We start from the raw sequence: 18,388 nt of genomic DNA, 5'->3' as shown, positions 1-18,388 counted from the left end.
AGAGGACCTACGGAGAGGTCGTGAGGCTCCTCACGGACCACTTTTCGCCCCAACCGTCCATCGTCGCCCGCCGGTTCCTCTTCCACAAGAGGGACCAGAAGGCGGGGGAGACAGCGGCGGTCTACCTGGCGGCCCTTCGGCAGATCGCCGGAAACTGCAGTTTCGACAAGAGGGACGAAGCCCTGAGGGACCGATTTGTCTGGGGCCTCCGGGACGAGCGACTGCAGCAGAAGCTCTTCGCAAAAGAGGAGCTCACCCTACAACAAGCCTTCAACGAGGCGACGGCGTTCGAAAGGGCCACCAAGGCGTACGGCCAGCCACGTGGGGAGGCAGTCCACCAGGGAGAAACGGAGCCGGAGGACCGAGCAGAGGAAGAAGCGTTCCAGCTCCGGCGGCCTCAAAGAGCGGACACACGGGCCCCCGCGAGACAACGAGCGACGGAGAGGGCCACCGCCACCACCGGTTCCCGGTGCGCCAGCTGCGGCGACCCCCACGAGCGGAGGGACTGCCCGTACCGAAACCTGGACTTCCGCAGCTGCGGAAAGACAGGCCACATCGCCCGGGCTTGCCGGGCCAAGAACAGCCGCCGCCAACCGTCAGCGCATCACGACTCCATGGACACACACACGACGGCATCCACCAGTCTGCAGGTATTGAGCTTGCCCCTCTCGGCCCCAGACAAGGTCAAAATGTCAGTCCTAATCGAGGGCGCCCCCTGCATCATGGAAGTAGACTCGGGGTCCTCCATCTCTATCATTTCGGAGGAAACCCTCAAGAGACTATGTCCCAGCCGCCGCCTCCAAATGAGGCCAGTGGACTTCGTACTGAGGGATTTTCAGAAGAACCCAGTACACATCGTGGGGTGGGCCCGGGTGCATGTAGAAAGAGGGGGTTTTAAGGGGCCCCTAGACATCCTAGTGGTCAAGCGCCAACTGACCACACTCCTCGGGTTGGCTTGGTTCAAACCACTGGGGATCCAGCTGGTGGGGGTGGACCACGTGCAGACCAGCCATTTCGACGGGGTCTGCCGGGAGTTCCCAGAGGTTTTCGACGGGTCCTTGGGGAGCTACAAGGGCCCGCCCATCACCCTACCGATCGACCCTATGGTCAGGCCCATAAGGCTCAAAGCGAGGCGCGTTCCGTTCGCCCTCAAACAAAAAATAGAGGCAGAGCTGGACCGCCTCACAGCCCAGGGCGTCCTAGAGCCGGTAACGTATGCAGAATGGGAGACCCCCATAGTAACGCCGGTCAAGCCCAACGGGGAAGTAAGGATCTGCGCTGACTACAAGTGCACGATAAATAAGGCACTGCAAGACAACCCCTATCCAGTCCCGGTAGTCAGCCATGTCCTGGCAGCACTAGCCGGGGCGAGGGTTTTTGGGAAGCTGGACTTAGCACAAGCATACCAGCAACTGCCGGTCGACGCTAAGACAGCGGAGGCACAGACGATAGTGACCCACAGGGGTGCGTTCAGGGTTAAACGGCTGCAGTTCGGGGTTAGCGTAGCTCCGGGGATATTCCAGAGCATAATGGACTCTCTTCTCAAAGGGATCCCCGGAGTTCAACCCTTCTTTGACGACGTTTTAATCGCCGCCCCCACCGATGGAGAGTTCGGCTGCCGCCTGCGAGAGGTCCTCAGACGGTTCCAAGCGGCGGGGCTGAAAGTCAAAAAGGAGAAATGTTTGTTGGGAGTTCCGCGGGTGGAGTTCCTGGGGTTCGCCGTGGACGCGGCTGGAATTCACCCAACGGCAGACAAGACCAGGGCCATAGTTCAAGCCCCTGCCCCCAAATGCAAAGCAGAACTACAGAGTTTTTTAGGTTTATTGAACTTTTACCACGCATTCTTGCCCCACAAGGCCGCCGTGGCGGAGCCGTTACACCGTTTGTTAGATAAACAAGCCCCGTGGGTCTGGGGTAAACACCAAGCAGCGGCGTTCCAGGCGGTGAAAGACCTCCTGGTCTCTAACGCGGTACTTCATCACTACGATGAAAACTTACCCCTGATCCTGGCTTGCGACGCCTCTCCCTACGGAGTGGGAGCGGTCTTAGGGCACCAACTCCCGGGCGGGGGAGAGGTGCCAATCGCTTACTACTCCAGGACTCTGTCCCCGGCAGAGAGGAACTACGCCCAGATCGATAAGGAGGCCCTGGCGATCGTGGCGGGGGTGCATAAGTTCAACGACTACCTCTACGGTAGGCGCTTCACCATCGCTACTGACCACAAGCCGCTCCTCGGCCTCCTAGCCCCCGATCGTCAGACCCCCCAAATTCTGTCTCAAAGGGTTTTAAGGTGGAACCTGTTCCTGAATTCTTACACGTATACGCTGATACACCGCCCCGGTAAAGCAATGGGTCACGCTGACGCCCTCAGCCGCCTCCCGCTACCCGCGACGGACCCAGATCCCGCCCCGGCACACGGAGTGATGCTCATAGAGTCGCTCCCCGAGCGCCCCCTGCACGCGAGCGAGGTGGCTCGGGCGACCGGGAGAGACCGCGTCCTCGCACGGGTCAGGGACTGGGTGGGAAGGGGGTGGCCCTCGGGCAAAGCGGAAGAAGCCTTCCGGCCGTTCGCGGCCAGGAAGGACGAGCTATCGACACACAAGGGGTGCATACTCTGGGGTAGCAGGGTGGTGGTCCCCCCCCCCTTGCGCAGGCAGGTATTAGAGGATCTCCACGAGACCCACCCGGGCATCGTGAGAATGAAAGCCCTGGCACGGAGCTACGTGTGGTGGCCAGGCATGGATGAGGAAATAGAAGGGTGGGTAAGAAGGTGCCAACCATGCCAGGAGTCCAGACCCAACCCGCCGTCCGCCCCGACCCACAGGTGGGAATCGAACGGGCGGCCATGGTCCCGCCTCCATGTGGATTTCGCGGGGCCGCATCAGGGCCAGATCTTCTTTATACTGGTGGACGCATACACGAAATGGTTGGAGGTAATCCCGGTGGCCTCGACCTCCACCGCAGCAGCAGTCCGGGCGCTCAGAAGGGTCCTCTGCACACACGGGATCCCCGACACACTAGTAACGGACAATGGCACGGCATTCACCTCCCGGGAATTCCGGGAGTTCACCGACAGATACCTTATAAGGCACATAAGGTCCGCCCCATTCCATCCAGCCACCAACGGCCAGGCGGAGAGGATGGTGCGGACCACCAAGGAAGCCCTGGGCCGTATAGTACAAGGGGAATGGGACTACCGCCTCTCAGCCTTCCTGTTCCACAACAGGATCACCCCAAACCCCATAACCGGTTTCAGCCCCGCAGAACTGCTCATGGGGAGGAAACTGACCACTCGTTTAGATAGGCTACACCCGGACAGGGCGCCAGAGGTCCGCGGGACCCCCGAGGTCAGGGAGGCAGTGAGAGGGTTCTTCCCGGGCGATCCAGTGTATGCGAAAAACTTTTCAAGCGGCCCCGAGTGGTTAGCGGGAAGGGTTTTGAGGGTGACAGGCTCCCGGTCCTACGAGGTAACCACCGCCGGAGGCCAGGTGCTGAGACGGCACATCGACCAGCTGCGCCGCCGCACCCCACCCGAGGAGTCAGCAGAGGGAGAAAGCAGGGAACCGCCGGTCACGGTACCGCCAGAAGAGGCGCCGCCAATACAGGAGCTACCAACGTATGATGCCCCCGGAGCCGCGGAACCAGAACCGGAGCCAGTACCCGACGCGGGCGGGCAACAGCCAGAAACGGCGCCTCCCACATCGGGATCGGGCCCCCCACCGACGGCAACCCCGAGGAGATCAACACGGGAGCGCCGAACACCAGGGTACCTAAAGGACTATGTCGTTTAAACTAGGAGGGGAGGAGTGTAGAGTATCGGACTCAGCGCAAGCGCCGCGCGACCTGAGGGCGCACTCAGGTCGCCGTGCGCTGCGCGGGAAAAGCCCCGCCAATCCAGACCAAGGGCGGGAAGTTTAACTGGCCAGGATTGGGCTGGCCAGCGAAGGGGATGTTCCGGGATGCATGTATAAATTAGCGGACCCGGCCGCGTCAGTCAGTTCTGTAATGTACCAGCGAATAAAGAATAAGCTTCCACCACGACTCGTCTCCCAGTACATTACACCCCCCCCCAAAAAAAAAGCAGTTTAGGGATCATTTTAAAAAGAAGAACTATAGTATAAGAGTCTGATCCCTCCCTTTCCATAGTTATTGCCTTTAAATGGCAGCTCCAACAGATGCATTCTGTTCAAGAAAATCTGTGTGGACAAAATAATAAAGTACTCATTGGGGCTGTTCAGACGCACAGTATAATCAGTTGTCGCTGCTGCTTCATACCGGATTAAAAGTGGCTGATCAGACAGCAACATCTGTCTCCTGGTATTAACTCGTAGTAGCCACCCCCCCCCCCCCCCACAATCCTTCTTGGAACCGGAGTATTTTGTTACCTGCTCCTTTGCGGTGTTTTTTGAGTTCTCCGGTTTCACCTTGTAGTTTTCCCATCTGGATAGTTCTCGATCAACTTCCGGATGTCTGAAGGCTATCCCGGAGAAAAGGAGCTTCAGACATCCGGTTTACGGTCGCCATTTTTTTTTACTACTTAGCAATATGCGCATAACTGCATAACCACATGCTGTTTTAACCTATGCACATGTGCGCATAATGCATGCACACCAATAATGTGTGCATGCGCTTAATGCACATAAAAGTGGAGAAAAAAGAGAATTGCATGGTGCAGTCGTGTGGATGGCAGAAGACGGTTTCACCATGGAGTGATTCAAATTGCAGTATGGCAGTCTGATCGATAATATCCAGAACAAAGATATTCGGAACAGAACCGGGTCAGTTTTACATGGACTCAACATGCTGAGTGAACAGGGTCATAAAGTGTCATTCTTTCCAAAGATCCTGTGGCACCTGTTACTGATCAAATTCAAGGACATTTTATTGCAGCCTACAGTAAACAACACGCAGTGTAAGCCCAGGCATATCTACACAGAAATTAGAGCATGGATGGCCAAATTTGCTTAATGTAAGCGCCACATAGAGTAATCAGATATCTGAGAGCTGCAAGACATTAAGTCAGATGATTGAAAGCAGGCAGGCAGGCAGGCAAATAGACGGGGGAGGGAGAGGTGGAAAGAAAGCAACTAAATGCATTCTCCAAGCTGCTGTTTGGTTTGGCTTGGAGAAGTAATTTAAAGTGACAAATGCCTTCTCCAAGCCAGCTGATGGGGTGGGCAATGGTGCTTGCTTACAGGTAAGTGCACACAGGATAGTGTCTTCAACAGACCCAAGTTTCTAGGGACTGTGGTTTGAATGAAACAACTTGTCTGATGCAATGTGCAAAAAGCTAAGCTAGATAGTTCTGACTGAGTGTGATGGTGGTTCTTTATAACCTCAAGATAATTATTTTTATGTTTCAGATTTACTCTACACCAGCTCTCTATCTTGGAGCCCTCAAAGGCAGCCCTTCGGAGGGCTTGATTTTCCTCATCATTTTGAGGATCCCCCATGTTTCTGATTACTCTCATTTTTCAAACTTTTCCTGGTGAGCAAAGAGTTACACAAATTGACACTCTGAGGGAGGGGGAAAGTTTGTGGAAGAGGGGAAAAGATTTTTGGATCAGTAGGAAAGAAATGTTGACAGTAAGATTTAAAGGCCATGGATGTATATAAGGTTCAAATTGCAAAATCAATAACTCAGGTAAATTGAAGACTATTTATTCTGGCTATTTCATAACCACCAGAGATACATGTATACCTGAAAATCAAAATGTATATTGCTGGTGTGTGTGTGGGAGGGTGTTGTGTGAAGGAAGCTGCAACTTTTCTCCTTAATTGGCAATCTTGCAAAAATGTTGCTCTAATTCAGGGGTGGGCAACCTGCAGCTCGGGGCCACATGTGGCTCTTTCACACCCCACCCTGTTGGACAGCTTGGAGAAGGTATTTGTCTCTTTAAATCACTTCTCCAAGCCAAAACAGCCAGCAGCATGGAGAATGAATTTAAAGTTGTTTTCTTTCCACCTCTCCCTCACTCACCTATTTTCCTTCCATCCTTCCTGCCTGCCTGCTTTCAAACGTCTGATTTCATGGCTCTCAGACATCTGATGTTTATTCTGTGTCTCTAATATGTTAAGCAAGTTTGGCCACCCCTGCTCTAATTTCATTACACATGACCAGAACAGACTTTGAATTCTCAGCTCAAGCACAGACAAAATCAGTAGGATGGGGCTATGGCAGGGGTGGCCAACGGTAGCTCTCCAGATGTTTTTTGCCTACAACTCCCATCAGCCCCAGCCATTAGCCATGCTGGGAGTTGTAGAAAAAACATCTGGAGAGCTACCGTTGGCCACCCCTGGGCTATGGGAAGGACAGGTCAGGGGTAGCAAATCCTTCCACGGTGAGCAAAAACCGTTTAATTTACATAGAATCATAGAGAATCACAGAGCTGGAAGGGACCTCCAGGGTCATCTAGTCCAACCCCCTGCACAATGCAGAAAATTCTCAAATGTTCCCCCCATGTTAATAATATATAAATAATATATAAATAAGGTTGCCACCCCTCCAGGCAGCACCTGGAGCTCTCCTGTTATTACAACTGATCTCCAGACAAGAGAGATCAATTTCCCTAGAGCAAATGGCTGCTTTGGAGGCTAGACTCTGTCATTATACCCCGCTGAGGTTTCTCCCCTCCTCAAACCCCACCCTCTCCAGGCTCCACCTCCGAAATCTCCAGTGCTTCCCCACCCAGAGCTGACAACCCTAGTACATAAATATAAAGCCTTATATTTTTATTTAGGCTAACTCCACTTTTTGCCACTCAAGAAACTGGATATGCATAAACTACAGCTATTAATGTCAATGGGCCTACTGAAGGAAATGGAATTAGACACACACAGAGAGAAGAATTCATAAACTTACGAGTCAAGATTTACCACACAGTGAGCTGCGGTAACCACTATGTTTTCATGGATCAAACTGCCACCACAGAAATGAGAAAAACCCAACTTGATGGATACCTAGGCAGAAGGGGGGAAAAACACCACACAAATAACATGGATCATTTTGACAATTTCTTGCACACCTGCCAGTTTGTGTGTCAGCTTTCAACAGGCACAGAAGAGAAAAGGTCTGTCATTGATATTGTTATCCCCATACAAACAGAATGCCATGCTGAGAGGGAAGGAACCTGAAACACAGTTCAGTCCCTGCTGCCAACCCCATCCCCCATATATAAATTCATTTGACCCAATACTACCTTGTAACCACCCTCAACATTAAAATCCCATCCCGCACAAACACAGTCTCCTAAGAAAGAAAAATATGCCTATTTTGTGTATGAATTGACACAAATGGCCTACAAATATAGGGCTTGCAAGCCCAAACTGGGCTCCCCCTACACTCTACTAAAACATGCCTGTTTTATTCACCACCCCTGCATTTGAGTTCTGCCTTGGGAACAGTGCCTAGAAGACGCAGACCTTCAACAACATAATGCTCCATCAATATTCTAACAGTTAAGTCTTTAGACTCCAAAATGATTGGAATTGAAGAGTGGTTAGAGTGCTGGAGAATTCTTGTCACAGGGTTGCCAGCTCTGGGTTGGGAAATTCTGTGGAGGCTGTTTTCAAGGTAGAGGCACCAAATTTTCAGCATAGCTGCTGGTGCCTCTCCTCAAACAGCCCCACCATCTGGACCAGGGGTCCAATTCAATAAGCCTCAAAAGAAGGTGTCCCATTCTCCATTATTTCTACTGAAGGGGAGGCTTTTAAAAGGCCTCCTTTTAACCCTTTCACAACCTTGCCCCTGGCTCCATCCCCAAAGTCTCCTGGCTCCACCTCCAAAGTCCCCAGATATTTCTTGAATCGGATTTGGCAACCCGTCCCTAATCTGAAGTTTAAAGGAACTGCTGTATTTTCTGGTTCCAGTAAGGCAAAGTGAGCGAGGGCACTTTGAAGGCCCAATTATATTAGAAATGCTGACTGTTTTATCAAAATTGGGTTCTTTCTTCCTACAGAAGCTGCTTCTGAAGCAGAACAAAATTAACATTGTGTAGAAAAAGGAGTTCCTTTCATCACAGTTATTTCTGAAGACAAGATTGACTGTAGTCATTTCTTAGTTATCAGGCTTGTATATCTTTAGGTTTAAGATAAAAAGAAGGAAGAACAGCATTACCTGAATGTAGCATCTCAGAATTCAGTGACTGAGAAAAATTAAATTCTTTGGGTGTCTGCCTGCTTTGTTGCCATAATTCTGTCCTACTCCACTCCGCCGTTGCTGAACCCCAGCTGGCTGTAAAACATAATAACCCTGTGTGGGAAAGCCAAGGACAAGCAAGTAATTTTACCTGATCCCTAGCCTTACATCTGGAGATGCTTCCCTGTTAAAATTTAAACCTTTCTCTTAAAATAGCAGCAATTACCTGTTGTTTTTTCTGAATACCTCTCTTTTTGCCCAACAGCTATCTAGAGTGACAATTTTGTCTATAAAACCAAAAAAACTGGTTTTTAGTAGAGCCCATCTTAAGAAAACTTTGAAGTGCATCATCTGAAGGAGAATGCTCAAATCCAGAGGCAAAATGCAAATTTAAGTCTGCCTAGAATCCAACCACAAAATGAGGTTTTCCTGGCAAGCTCTTTATTCCAGATAGGTAGCCACTGCTTTCCTGAGGGTTTTGAGGGCAGATGGCCAGCCTGCCCTGCCAGTTCCTAACAATCTGAATGCAGAAACATCAAACAGATCTCCAGATAAAGCTCTGAGTAACTTCTACCCCACCCTAGGTAAAACCTTCAAGACTGGGACAAGAGAGATTACCTGCTCCTTATGATGTAGGCATACCAATATTTTGTCAGTCATACAACAGCCAGTGGCAACAGTCTGTTTGGGGGTTTTGAGAAAGTTGCTTCATTCTTCTACACATTGTGTGAATTGGCAATTCTTGATGGAATGCAGGTTTTGTATAATTTTGAGTATTTGCTATGGCCAAGACAAACTTGACTGAATCAATGAACAAGGCAAAGCTTTTAAAAAACAAACAGCAGGACTTTAGCAGTTCGTGATAAAATTTCTGCCGTCCATAGGGTTGCCAAGTCTGATTCAAGAAATATCTAGGGACATTGGGGTGGAGCCAGGAACAAGGTTGTGACAAGTATCAACTCCCAAGGGAGTTCTGGCCATCACATTTAAAGGGACCATACACCTTTTAAATGCCTTCCCTCCATTGGTAATAATAAAGGATAGGGGCATCTCCTTTCGGGGCTCATAGAATTGGACCCCCTGGTCCAATATTTTTGAAACTTGGGAGGCAATTGGAGGAGAGGCACTGGATGGTATGGTAAAAATATGGTGCATCTACTCAAAAACAGCCCCCCACAAGCCCCATATACTCCCTGATCAATTCTCCATTATACCCTATGGGAATCAGTCTCCATAGGGAATAACAGAGTGCCCAGCAGACATTTCCCTCTCTCCCCCACTTTCTAATAACCCTGAAGCGGGGGGGAGGGCCTCCAAACTGGAGTATCCCCTGCCCCCACCTGGGGATTGGCAACCCTACAGTTGCAAATGAGTTCCTGCTGGGCTTTTTCTACAAGAAAAGGGCTGTACAGAACCACTGTACAGGTTGCTGCCTTTTAACGAGAAGTGGCATTTGTTTTTCTCAAAAACTCACTTGGTTGTGTTTGTTGAAATTGATAGACAGTGCTCAGCTGCTTCTCCCAAGATCTGATCTTCAAAAACTTCCTAGGTAGATGGATCATATTAGAGCTTCTTGAACCTTCTGAAACAAAGTGCTCTCACTATAAATCCAAGTCCCTTGTTAAGGGTTGGTGAACAGGATCACTGAGCTTTTGACCAAGCATCTTGGCTTTTAAGAGCAGCTCAAAAACAACAATTCAGCTTGTGAAATTTTCTCTAGAGGGATTTGGTGGGGAAAGCACCACCAGCTGGTTTCTATATTCCAAGCCATTGTTAAAGTCACACAAGTAGTCTGGTAAGCAGCTGGCAAGCTGGGAACCCTACATGAATTCAGAAGGGATGGTGATAATGGAAACTCACAGCAGCAGCTTTGAGGAACTAGGATCTAGAAAGCTGTACACACCGACAAAAGTCAGAACATCTTTTTAGATGTCAGTTCACCTGATAACCACTCCCATTTTCCTGGAAGACTCTGGAAAACCAGATATGTTTGCAAGCTGCAGTCTGCAACAATACCATGAATAGTTTTTTGGGGGAAAGCAACTGACCATTGGAGGTGATTTCTACCTTGTTTCCCTGAAAATAAGACCTACCCCAAAAATAAGCCCTAGCAGGATTTCTATGCATTTGTTAAATATAAGCCCTACCCCGATAATAAGACCTAGTGATAGGCGTGGCTATGCAGCGTTTCTGCATAGCCACGCCATGCGTTTCAGCGCGGAGTGGTAAGGAAGACTGAAATACCTGGAGAGTTATGACAATGTTCCAGAAGATGACTTAACTGTATTTGAATAAATGTAGATTGTTGTATCATACTTAATAAAAAATAAGACATCCCCTGAAAATAAGCCCTAGTGTGTCTTCTTGAGAAAAAACAAATATAAGACAGTGTCTTATTTTCGGGGAAACACGGTAGTGTTACTAGTTCTGGCTTGGGGAACACCTGGGGATTTGGGGATAGTGCCTAGAGCAGGGGTGTCAAACTCATTTGTTATGAGGGCTGGATAAGACCTTGTCGGGCTGGGCCATGTGTGTACCTATTTAAGATTAGGTAGCAGACATATAAACTTTTTTAAGGACACAAACATAACTAATTTTTTAAAAACTTAAAACATGCTTAAAGCATTAGCACTTGTTGGTCTTAAAGGTGCTTTCTTTGTATTTCTCCCATGGGATCCAGGGAACTGAGCAAAGGAAACTCTGGTTCTTTCCCTTCCTCCCCAGGGGACCAGGAGGGAGAGGAGCCTCAACCAATGGAGAAAATCGAGGTTTTGCTCTGTAGCTCCTGTGCGATTGAGCAAGTCTTGTGAAGCAACCTGACATGCAGAAGGAAGCAGACAAAAGCCAGTTGCTTGGGGGCCTGATAGGAGCCCTCCTGGGGCCTGATTTGGCCCCCGGGCTGCATGGTTGACACCCTTGGCCTAGAGTTACCAGCTTTGATAACTCCTGAATATTTGGGGGCAGAGCCTGGGAAGAGTAGAGATCTCAGCAGGAATGTGGTGCAGGCTCCAGTTGAGCATGATTTATACATGCTGTGCTCCACTACCAGGCAGTACTGTTTTGGTGATTTTCACCTTGGTTTCAAGTAGTTTTATCTGCCTTCTGTGTCTACTCTCCAAAGCCAACATTTTCACCAGCAGATCTTACCTCTTGTGGTCCGGAGATCAGTTGTACTTCTGGAAGAACTCCAGACCTCACCTGGAGGTTGACAATCCTAGCTATTTCCAGTGCATGTTCACCTGCAACCAACCTGTTCACAACAAAAGACATCTTCAGATGTACAAGGACACTTACCATATGGAGCGATGAAATAAATAAAGCAGCAGCACAGGGATCTTCTCAGGGACCATATAGAACAAATGCTAATCCACTCTTCCATTTGGAAAATGATGAGAAAAACGTGGACCAAAAATAGGCTTTAAAATTGCTTCGCTTTAGCTCAGACCTAAGGGGGGGAAAGGTGGGGGATGATCACAAACAGTGTTCTGTCCCTTTCAGTACCCCTTTACTGAAAATGGAATAGCTCAGGGTAGATTGACAAAACAGGCTTAAACTCATTAAAGGGCCATGTTAACTTCCCTGGGAACTGCAGTGTTTTGGGGTGGGGCTACAGCTCTTTCTTTTTAAGGTTTCTAAGCACCTCAGGACACTATAAATTCCCAAGGTTCTTTGAGGGCAACTTAATGATGCATAAAACCAATTTACACCTGTAGCATAACATTGCTCTCCACAGAAATACTTTGAGGGGATTTGATCAAGGTTCTTTCCACCCACCCTTGCCAGAATTGTGTCTTTCTTCCTTTGCAAATAATTGGTTTTTACAGAGAGACACAATGGGCGACCTAAAGATTTTAGTGGAAACTAAATTTTCCTACTGAACAAGCTTTATGTGTATCCACAAAGACTCCAGCTTTTATGTATGTGTAATTTGTTTAAAATTCATGAGATTTTTAAGGTGACCATTTGCGACAGATTAGAGGATTCCTGTATTTGTTAACTATTATGGAGTAGAAAGGAAATTGGTAAGAGCATTTTCCTTATCCTTCCGCAGAACAAAATTCCCTTCTCAAGATGCTATTCAACATACCAAAGTCCCCTTCTCTATTTAGAGCCAGATTAACAATTAGGCCAAGTAGGCACTGGCCTACGGGCCCCCATGCCCAGGCTGGCTTTTTCCCCGGTTTCCCCCTTGCTCTCAGCCCTCCCAGCCTGCACATGCTGCCAGCAACTGAGCTGTTCTTTGCCCCACTTGCCTGGTGTGGCTGCTGCAGGCATTGTCACCAAGTTTGCCTCTCTCTGCCTCTCCCCTGCATCTTAGTAAAAGGGGCTTTTAAGAAGGTGCCTGCAGGCTGCAGTGGGGGCCGTGGGGTGGGCGCTCAGACTCTGAGATAATTTGTGAGGGACCCCCCAAGATTTCGACTGCCTAGGGGCCTCCACAGGGTTTAATCCAGCACTGTCTCTATTATAGGGAGTGGTGGTGGAAAGTGCCCTGAAGTTACAGCAGAATTATGGCGACCCTGGGGGGTTTACATGGCAAGAGACTAACAAGTGGTTTGCGATTGCTTTCCTGCTGCATAGCAACCTTGGACTTCCTTGATGGTTTCCCATCCAAATGGTAACCAGGGCCAACTCTGCTTAACTTCCAAGATCCTATGAGACTGGGCTGACTTGGATAGTCGTGGGCTTTATTATAGTAGGCATCCAGAAAACCTCAATGACACAGAGTTGGATCCAGCCAACTTTTTTTATCTTGTCTAATTCTCCTCACTTACAGATTCCATCTTGCATGGCTTTTGTCCAGGCAGGTCTTGTGATTCTCCCAAGATCTGCTCTTCAGAAAGTTCCCAGGTAGATGCACCATATTAGGGGTTCTTGAATCTTCTGAAGGGATAGATTCATGAACAGAAACAGCAAAGTATTCTCACTATAAATTCAAGTCTCTTGTTAAGGGTTGGTGAAAAGGATCACTAAGCTTTTGACTTTTGGTGTCAAAGGACTCGCTCTTCTTTTTTCACCAACAGGAAAGTGGGTTGGATCTAAGCCATTCTGTTGTCAACTTTCTCCACACACCACAGATTAGTTTGGTGAGGTGGTTAAGAGCAGTGGACTTTAATCTGGAGAACTGGGTTTGATTCCCCACTCCTCCGCATGCAGTCAACTGGGTGATCTCGGGTCAGTCACAGTTCTCTCAGAGCCCTCTCAGCCTACTTCATGGTGTGTCTGTTGTGGGGAGAGGAAGAGAAGACGATTGTAAGCCACTCTAAATGAAGGGCAGGGTATAAATCCAACTTTTCTAGAAGCGTAAATACTCCATTTTTAGGCTTTCCAGTTTCTACTGTTTTCAGTCAGGGATCCTGTAGGTTTAACAGTTGTATGAAAAACAGTCAATCACTTTGGGCTGGGGGTTGACCCTGAAAATTTGATCCCAAGCCTGGGGATTAGTATAGGCAGGTTTCATCTGTAAGATGAGAGCCAACCATGCAGGCAAAGTCACAGGCAAACCTGTTCTGTTTTGTGCATAAGGACAGTGTTCCCATGTAGAGATGTGAAGACCCAGAAGAAAAAACCAGGAAAATGTGGGATGGGGTCCATTTTTTCCTGAGGCCATTTTTTCATTTTTTTTCCAGTGGAAAAGTTGGAAATTTGGGGAGTGCAGAAAACAAAACTCACTATGAAATATTTTGTTTCAGAATGAATTGAATGCTTTCAGAAACTTTTTTTTGTCATCAAGTCACAGCTGACTTAAGGTGATCCCGAGGAGTTTTCAAGGCAAGAGATGTTCAGAGGTAGCTTGCCATTGCCTGTCTCTGCATAACAACCCTGGCATTTCTTGATGGTCTCCCTTCCATATACTGATCAAGGCCTCTCCTACTTTGCTTCCAAAATCCAATAACATCTGGTTAACCTGGGCAATCCAAGTCAGGGATGTAGACTTGTACAACTAATTCAAGATGCATTTCTGTACCAAGGAGGATACCTAAACTTCATGAGGGTAACTTCATGAGGGCAGGCCAGGGGTGGTCAAACTTGCTTAATGTAAGAACCACATAGAATAAACATCAGATGTTTGAAAGCCACAAGGCATGAATGTCAGCTGTTTGAGACAGGAAGGAAGGAAGGAAGGAAGGAAGGAAGGAAGGAAGGAAGGAAGGAAGGAAGGAAGGAAGGAAGGAAGGAAGGAAGGAAGGAAGGAAGGAAGGAAGGAAGGAAGGAAGGAAGGAAAATAGATGGGAGGGGTCCTTATTCATCAGATTTTGAATTGATCCTTATTCATCAGATTTTGAATTGGTCGGGTTACTGGTTTTAGAATTTGCATCTGATAATGTTATGTCGACTTCCTGCTATGATGTTTTAAATGCATTCTCCAAGGGGCAGGGTGAGATCAGAAAGAGGTAGGGCAGAAACCGCACCAAAGCCTCAAAGGAAAACCCTGAGCTCTCGCTAACCAGTAGCCACAGATGGAATAGGCAGCATTCAGCTGGGACTATGTCTAGCTGTTCACATATTATTATTGAAAGCTAAGAGTTTCAATTTACGGTGAATTCAATACAAAACTGTACTCATAATTTAATCACTGCAGTTTGATTATATTTTATATTATTTACCACAAATTTTGAAGAAAATGAAGCCTTTTATAACTTTTAGTTCTGTAAATATGTCACATTTTGTGATTTTATATACTCAGGTTATAAATGATGCATTTTATGTTGTTAAATTAGTTCAGGTTTGATAGGACTAAGTATTGTATATATTTCAGTTCCCCCTCCCAAATTTTGTGGGTTTTCTTCCCTGGAAAAAAAACACAGGATCCTCCCACCCACCCACCCCCTTCCCAGCAACCCGATGCTTAAAAAATTCCAGGAAATTTTACATTTCTATTCCCATGTGGTTAATACACCTGCCACAAATCCATCTACTTCCAAATATCCATACAGTCCACAGTCTGCCAGCTGAGAACCTCTAGTCAAGCCTGTGCCCCCCGCTGCAGAGGTAGAGCAAGCAGAGACAAGGCTTTTTGGTGGTGGCACCTGACCTCTCCCTTGAGGCTCATCTGGCACCTACACTTCTTTCCTTTAAGTACCAGGCCAAAACATTACTTTTCATCTAGGCTTTTAACTATTTTTGGTTGTTTTACAGTCTGCTCCTACCCTGAAGGTAGCGTTGCCAATCCCCCATTGGGGGCAGTGGATCCCCCATTTGGAGGCCTTCCCCCCACTTCAGAAAGTGGAGGGCGGATGAAAATGTCTGCTAGGCACTCCATTATACCCTATGGAAGCCGATTCCCATGGGGCAGAATGGAGAATTGATCTGTGGGTATCTAGGGCTTGGTTTTTATTTTTGTTTTAAAGATAGAGGCACCAAGTTTTCAGCATAGCATCCAGTGCCTCTCCTCAAAAAGCACTCCAAGTTTCAATACTATGAGCCCCCAAAGAAGGTGCCCCTATCCTCCATTATTTCCAATGAAGGGAAGGCATTTTAAAGGCATGCAGTCCCTTTAAATGTGATGGCCAGAACTCCCTTAAGAATTCATTTGTGCTTGTCAGAACCTTGCTCCTGGTCTCACCCCAAAAGTCCCCTGATATTTATTGAGTCAAACATGGCAACTCTACCTGATGACTATTTTATACATTAAAAGTTCTGTTTGTTTTACATGGTTAATATGTTTACGGCTTGTTTTAATTACATATTCATTGCCATGTTCTTAATTATGTGAGAGTTGGCTTTTTGTACTGTTTTTATTGGAATGGTTTGCTTTTATTGATTTTTGTTCCTTACTTAATTTTATTATTTTTGTTGTGAGCCACTCTGGGAGATCTGGGAATACAGCAAACAAATAGGTAGGCCAAGCAGGCAACGAGGGCACATTCTTCTCTTTTGATATCCCTGTCCTAGAGTAGGTTTGAAGGGGTTCAGTAGTTTGACTATTTTGAAGCCCGCAAAAATTAGTAGCAGGCAGGAGGGACGGAATGGTGAAAGCACTTCTCAAGAGTGATCACCTCTTTTTACAGTTGCTGATACATGCCCTGCCCCAGGGCTATTTTTGTAGGAGCACCTCTTTTGCATATTAACCCACATCCTTCTGATGTAGCCAATCCTCCTCGAGCTTATAGCAGGCCCTGTACTAAGAGCCCCTGTAAGCTCTTGGAGGATTGGTTACATTAGGGGTGTGTGGCCTATAATATTCAAAGAAGTTCCTGTTACCAAAAAAAACCCCTACCCTGCCCACTCTGATAAAGTTGGGAAGGGGACTGTCTTAGAAATCTGTTCAGGTATCATGCAAGCACAGTCCCCTCCAAAAGTCTTTTTTAAAAAAAGCTAGTGGATCTAATTCATGGGTAGCCAGACTGGCTCGGGAACCACATGTGGCTCTTTCACACATGTGTGGCTTTCAAAGCCCCCCACCCCAACCCATTGGCCAGCTTGGAGAATGCATTTGTTTCTTTAAAGTTTAAATCACTTCTTCAAGCCAAGCCAGCCAGCAGCTTGGAAAATGCATTTAAAGTCGCTTTCTTTCCACCTCTCTCTCCTTCCCCCAACTGTTTGTCTTCCTGTCTGCCTGCCTGTCTTGCAGATTTCAAACATCTGATGTTTGAGTCCGGAGGCTCTCAAACATCTCATGTTTATTCTGTGTGTTTCTTATATTAAGCAAGTTTGGCCACCTCAGTCTAATTGATAGGTAGACAGAAGGGATGCCTATTGCTTTTTTTTTTTTAATCTGTTTTATATTTTCAGCACTCAGAGTATTCACACATACACATACACACACATACGATCATGTAGTTTTTGTAACAGCCCTATAGGTTAGGCCAGTATTATTACCATATCAAAGGTGAGGGAAAACAGAAAAGTGGGGCTTCTTTGCCCAAGGCCACCTTGTGAGTTTATAGTTGAGATGACGTTTGAAATGAACACCTCCCATATTACCATGCATTGTTTCCTTTTGAAGCTCTGTCTCCCAGTGCGCTTTCTCCTCTTGTTCAGTGCTTTTGACCTTTCACTAGGCAGGCACTGCCTTGTGCCAGTTTGGACTTGAGCTCTGCCAACATTCCTGCTTCTTGTCCTTTTCAGGGCTGAACTGGATTTCCAGTAATAAGAGTATCTCCAGGACTTTTCTGACAACTGTAGCTTTAAAGAATTACTCCACAAGTAGGGTTGCCAAGTCTGAGTTGAGAAATGCCTGGAGATTTGGGGATGGTGCTTTAAGAGAGTTAAGTTTGGGAAGGGGTGGGAGTGGGACATTATACCTTTAAGAGCTGTTGTACATGACCAGAGAAAAAGGTATACTATCCAAGACTCCACCCTCTAAAGCTGCTGTTTTCTCCAAGGGGGACTGATCACTGTCATCTGGAGTTCAATTCTAATTCTGGGTGTTATGTGTTGCATCTCACTGGGTGCTTGTTGCCTGAGCTTGATACAGGCACTCCTTGCAAACCAGGATCCTGAGGCCAGAAAGAGCTGGCCAATCAGGATGCTAGGCATGTAACAATTTGTAACAAAGAGATGCAAATGAAGGATTCTGGAGTGAGCCAATAGAAGTAATTGTTCCCTGCTAGTGCGGCATGTTTAACTCAGCCACAGTGTATATAATGGGTGAAGTGCTTGTGCTGTTTGTGACTGTTTCTTGTAGTGTTCTTGGTTGATTCAGAGCTGGCTGAATTCACTTTATTTCACTGGGAACTCTCCAAGCTTTACTTGGAAGCTGGCAACCCTATCTCATAGGCTTTTTGTTGGCCGCTCACATTGTTAACCATGCCAGCGTACGAATTCAGTGTGAAACTCTACACATCTGCTTCCATTAGGCATTGTCTGAATTTGCTCTGCAGATCTAAAAAAAACCACCTAAATCCAAAATTATATTGATTACTATGAGGAATCCTTGGGGTGCAAGACATGGCAGACAACATCTGGACCCCGATCTTGTTTTTCTGCACATCTTTAGAGTGCCAGTTTGGTGTAGTGGTTAAATGCACAGTCTCTTATCTGGAAGAACCAGGTTTGATTCCCCACTCCTCCACTTGCACCTGCTGGAATGGCCTTGGGTCAGTCATAGCTCTCGCAAGAGTTGTCCTTGAAAGGGCAGCTTTTGGGAGAGTCCTCTCAGCCCCACCTACCTCACAAGGTGTTTGTTGTGGGGTAAGAAGATAAAGGAAATTGTGAGTCTCTGAGATTCAGAGTGAAGGGTGGGATATAAATCTAATCCAATGTCTTCTTTTTCCTCAAACATCAAGCCAATCTATGGAATCCCAGGAA

At 47.3% G+C, this 18,388-nt stretch overlaps 1 protein-coding gene across 1 annotated transcript in view; it reads right to left on the bottom strand.

Moving 5' to 3' along the window:
• Positions 1–11,487, bottom strand: part of OVCH1 (ovochymase 1) — a 69,816-nt gene extending 58,329 nt beyond the window's left edge. Inside the window, 3 exon segments of the mRNA XM_060244441.1 lie at positions 6,863–6,960; positions 11,336–11,387; positions 11,432–11,487. Of these exon segments, the coding sequence (XP_060100424.1) occupies positions 6,863–6,960; positions 11,336–11,387; positions 11,432–11,487 (206 nt within the window).
• Positions 11,488–18,388: the final 6,901 nt, after the last annotated feature.

Source organism: Heteronotia binoei, chromosome 8, assembly GCF_032191835.1.
Source record: "Heteronotia binoei isolate CCM8104 ecotype False Entrance Well chromosome 8, APGP_CSIRO_Hbin_v1, whole genome shotgun sequence".
In the NCBI taxonomy this organism is placed as follows: Eukaryota; Metazoa; Chordata; class Lepidosauria; order Squamata; family Gekkonidae; genus Heteronotia; species Heteronotia binoei.
Note: the sequence above shows the minus strand (reverse complement) of the source record. Positions and strands in the feature narration are given on the sequence as shown.